This window comes from Monoraphidium neglectum (genome assembly GCF_000611645.1).
Source record: "Monoraphidium neglectum strain SAG 48.87 unplaced genomic scaffold scaffold04307, whole genome shotgun sequence".
In the NCBI taxonomy this organism is placed as follows: domain Eukaryota; kingdom Viridiplantae; phylum Chlorophyta; class Chlorophyceae; order Sphaeropleales; family Selenastraceae; genus Monoraphidium; species Monoraphidium neglectum.
The window spans coordinates 1-4,705 of NW_014009322.1; the positions used below are offsets into that span (position 1 = coordinate 1).

General features: G+C 64.8%; 2 protein-coding genes across 2 annotated transcripts; one reads left to right on the forward strand and one right to left on the reverse strand.

Annotated features, from left to right (window-relative positions):
- Positions 1-683: 683 nt before the first annotated feature.
- Positions 684-2,784, forward strand: MNEG_14176 (isochorismatase hydrolase; the record flags this gene model as incomplete). Its single annotated transcript, XM_014037351.1, has 7 exons — positions 684-701; positions 876-985; positions 1,284-1,356; positions 1,612-1,722; positions 1,980-2,024; positions 2,312-2,355; positions 2,694-2,784. 7 exons carry the CDS (start codon positions 684-686, stop codon positions 2,782-2,784), a joined length of 492 nt encoding a protein of 163 aa, XP_013892805.1.
- A 602-nt stretch (positions 2,785-3,386) lies between these two features.
- Positions 3,387-4,437, reverse strand: MNEG_14177 (hypothetical protein; the record flags this gene model as incomplete). Its single annotated transcript, XM_014037352.1, has 3 exons — positions 3,387-3,588; positions 3,952-4,077; positions 4,421-4,437. 3 exons carry the CDS (start codon positions 4,435-4,437, stop codon positions 3,387-3,389), a joined length of 345 nt encoding a protein of 114 aa, XP_013892806.1.
- Positions 4,438-4,705: the final 268 nt, after the last annotated feature.

Genomic DNA, 4,705 nt, shown 5'->3' on the forward strand with positions numbered 1-4,705 from the left:
AAGCACACAGCGGACTTGTGGACTTGTGGTGGCGTCACCCCAGTCAAGCCCTCTGTCCTGCGATCACAGGCCCATGTAGAGATATCGAGTAGCAAAATTCCCCTCACAAACTGGCCTCCAAAACTTGCATTGAGCCACATAATAGGATCCAGATCGCGACATGGCTGCTGAGCTGGACCCGGCCAGGACGGCCCTCGTGTTGATCGAATTCCAGGCGCGTTGCTCAACCCCCCATTCGACTATTGCGGCGCGAAGGCGCGGACGCAGGCGGGGTGCCGTCGCAGCAGCACGATCGCTGCAACAGCACCTAGCGTAGGCCCTGAGAGACCCCTGGATCCCACCCAATACCGGCACCATGACGCTGCGCCGCTGGATTCGCGCTGCAGAATGAGTTCACCAGCGAGGGTGGGAAGCTGCATGATGCTGTCAAAGACGTCATGGCCAGGTGAGTGCATGGAATGTCAACCAAGTGGGATGCGCTGTCGCCTCGATGAAAGCCATCGGGCCCCAATCATGCTTCCCATTGGGCTAATGCCACGCACGGCTGGGTTCATCGGATGAGCACTTTCTGTCACGCAGCGGGCGCGGTGCGAGCAAACCGCCGCGGCTGGCTTGCAAGCACGTGCCAACCGCCAAGAAACGCCCTCGCACGCACCCCCACCCATTGAACGCGCAGCACGAAGATGCTGGACAACGCCCAGGTGAGGTTCCCGGCGCGGGTCAATAGGATGTTGTAATTACGGCATACACGACATGCAGCCGCACGCAGGCCCGCATGGCACACCTACGTACCATGGGAGTCCGCCCCATGTGCCCGCGCGGCGCCTTTCGCGCCGCATCTCTGAGCGGCACGCCCCGCGCGCGCTTGCATGCAGGCGCTGGTGGCCGAGGCGCGAAAGAAGGGGGTTTTGATCGTGCACGTGCCCATCACGTTCACTGATGACTACCGAGAGCTGCGGGCCGACGCGTACGGCATCCTTGCAAAGTGGGTTGGCGCTGACGTTGGCGGGTGGAAGCTACGGGCGGAAGCTGGACGGGCGGAAGCTGCACAGACGGGCGGAGCGGAGCAGGCCGTCCAAGTGGATGCTGAATCGAGTGGCGGGACGAAGCAATCCGCCAGGGCGGGCGGGACGAAACAAACCACTAGGGGGCGTGCCGCACAGGCAGAGGTCGCACCGGACTGCATCACCAAGTGCACGAGACGGTTCGCCTGCATCCTGAGGCGCGGTTACTGACTCGTTTTTCATCACACCGCCTCTCCTCATGCGCCCAAACGCATGCAGCGTGAAGGCAGGCGGCGCCTTCAAGAAGACAGAGTGGGGCGGCGCCATCTGTGACGCCATGGCCCCCCAAGAGGTTCGAGGGCCCCTCACCCCTGGATATTTGCTCCTTGCTCGCGACTGCCTGGGCAGGCGCAGACTGGCACATGCACAGAGGTGGCTGTTGACTTGAGCGTTCACATGCAACGCCTGGGTGGCTTGGGCCCGAGTGGATCCCTCGCATCTGCACTCACTCCAAGAGAGCTCGCTCGCACCTGCACTCACTGAACTCGTGCAATTTAACGCATGAGTGCGCTCACTCCACGCATCCCCCCCCCCGGCCTGTCGTCAGGGTGACATCATCGTGGAGGGGAAGCGGGGGCTGTGCGGGTTCGCATCGACCAACCTCGATTTCATCTTGGGGCAGCGCAAGATCGAGAACATTGCTCTGGCGGGGTTCCTGGTGAGGGGCTCTGCCGCCTATTCTGAAGGGAGCAGAAAGGCGGCCACGGCACCCCGCAGCTCGGAAGAGGCTTCTGCATGCGCCGTGACCGGCGCTGGATCGCGCCCGCTCGCTTGCCTGAGGGGAAGAGCAAGCCTTCCGGTGTGCGCCTATCTGCTATTGACGCCCCGCGTCTGGTGCCTGCGTGACGGCTTCTTGAGACGTGCAAATGTGACTGGGCCGCTGCGCCGCTCGTCGCGAATGCCCCTTGCTCACAGACCAACTGCTGTGTTGAGTCGAGCATGCGCAGCGCCTATGAGAAGGTGGGGCCGAAGGCCGCCAAGCTTGGGCAGCCAGGCTATGGACGCAACCAGAGGCCAGCAGGGCGGGCAACAGGCAGGCAGCCCCACTGACCGCCACCACGCATGTTGCGACTGTCAAATGCGTGGCTCGAGCATGCTTCTCAGCTCAGGCTGGATTGGTCTGTGGTGTCGCTGCCGTCTCCGGTGGCCCAAATGCTGCGGTCAACCCTTCTGGTGTGCTGGTTGCTGAGCCCTCTGCCTACACTTGCCCGGTGGCACCATGGCCCCTGGCCCCCCCCCCTCCCCAGGGCTACCATGTATTCACGCTCAAGGACTGCTGTGCAGCCACCAGGTTTGTGTGTGTGTGTGTGTGTGTGTGTGTGTGTGTGTGCGCGTGTGGCTGTGAGGAAAGAGTTGTTGCAGGGGGGGCTGCCAATGCTGTTTGAGGGGTGACATGGAAGGACCTGCCTGCCCAGGCTCTGTCTGACACAGCACCACTGAAGCTCTGCCGGCAGCAGCGTTGCAACACAGCACCAGGGGACACGTCCCCTCCCTGCCGCCCAACAGCCACCCCACCGATGACGCTTGGCTCCGTGGTTGCCTGCAGTGCTTCTTCCCACCCTGACACGCCGCCCCTTGTGCACACACACATTCACACACACACACACACACACACACACACAATCACAGCCAAGAGGCACACGACGCAGCCATCACGCACACGTTCCCCATGTTCTCGGTCCCCGTCACCCACGGCGAGCTCCTTGCCAAGCTGGGGTAGGGGCGGCCGCTGTTGCTGCGCGGCTGTCTCTATCCCAAGAAGACAGAGCCTGACACACCGTGGTGCACCAAGACAAGGGCATCTGCGCAGCCAGCAGGGCGCGCGCTCCGTTTTTGCAGGCACGCGGTCTGCTGGCAGGTGGCGTGTGCTTTTTGGGGGTTTCCCGCTCGCAATTCTGCCCCAAGCGACTTGGCAGGGCTGATGTTTGTTGCTGTTATGTGTGTTGCTGTACATTTTGCCTGTCAAATACCAAGTCCATTTGAACTGATCCTGGTCTAGATCACGATAGTAAAATCAACAGGGCAACTGAAGCAGCAGGCAGGCGGTAGTCGCAGCAACAGAATGCAAGTGGCAGAAGCACGCCCCTCAACCACTTCCTGACTTGCCTTCACCGTTTGCATGCGACTGCGGCTTCCACAAGCCGCCTTGCGCCCACTCACAGCCTCCAACACTGTTACAAGAGCTAAGAGCAGCACGAAATGCACGTAGCGCTGCGAAGGTGTGACCCAGGAACTGATGGGTTCGCGAACAGCGCCCGCACGCCTCAAAACGAAGGCCCCAGACCCGATGAGCGTCCTACACCTCACAGCAGCCCGGGCCGATCACCGCGCCCCCGCCGCCGCCGCCGCCTGCTGCTGCCTCGCGTTGTGGCGCGCCAGCAGCTTGGCGGCGCGCATCTTGAGCCACTCGCGGTCGAGCACGCCGTCGCCGCCCGCGCCGCCGCCGCCGGCGCCCTCGGCGGCGTCCTCGGGCTCGCTGTCGCTCTCGGCGTCGGCGTCGGCCGGCGGCTGGTAGCCCAGGATCCTGCGGGCGGTTTAGGGTGGGATTTCGTCAAACGGGGTTTTGGCGGGCAGCTGCCGGGGCCTGCAGGGATTCAGAGTCGTGTTTGCGAGCGTGGTATCTTGTTCGTGCTTTGGGGCCAAGCTGGTAGCCAGCCGGGGCCGGCAGGGTAGTGAGGGTTGGTCGGGGGGATCAAGGGGCAGTCACAAGGTCACGGCCCCATGCGCGCCATGCACGCAAGACCGGCCGACGGCCAGCCACCGCCGCACGGCAGCTGCAGTGGCGGCGGCCGCACCCTCCTCTGCCCATAGCATGATACAGCGGCCCGGCCAACGCATCAAGAGTACGCGGCGATTGGCAGGCCTGGAGGCAGGGGCGCGCACACACCTGGTGAGGTCTGGCGCGCCGGCGCCCTTCTTGCTGCCCTTCTTGCGCTTCATGCTGGGCAGCAGGTTCATGTCCAGCGGGTTGCTGCTCACGGCGTCCAGCCAGGGGGCGCCCGTCCACGTGCGCCTGGCGGCCGCGGGGCGGCAGGGGGCAGCGGCGTGCAAGGCAGGCACCGGAATGGGTTTGTGCGGTTGAAGGAGTGGGGGCAGCAAGGGGGGGAATGGGCAACAGTTTGTGGATGCGGTGAACTGAAGCATTAACATCTGCCAGACCCCCAGTGCCCAGCAGTGCCTAACAAAGCTTCTGATATGGCCCCTGGCCCTGACCCTGGTCACAACCACTGCAGCCGTGATGGCTTGATGCGCTGCCAGAGCGCAACGGGAAGAGACCGCCCGCAAGGTAGCGTCCGGCACCCACGCACGCATCGACGCGCGAACGCACACGCGTTCCCATGTGCAAGCGGACGCACCTCTCCAGGCCCTTCATCAGCGCCTTCTCGCTGTCCAAGATCGCCGCCCGCCTCTCAGGCTCAGCAGGCCCCTCGCCGGCCGCGACCGCAGCCGCACCCCCCAGCGGCGCGTCGGCGCCCGCCGCCGCCGCCGCCGTCGCGCCTCCATCTGCGGCCGCGGCGGCGGCCTCCTGAGCCTGCCAGACGGGTAAGGGCGGGACCTCCGCCGCGGCCGCTTGCGGCGCCGGCTGGCCGCCCTCCGCGGCGCTGGCGCCGGCGGGCGGCGCCAGCTCGGACGCCCCGGCC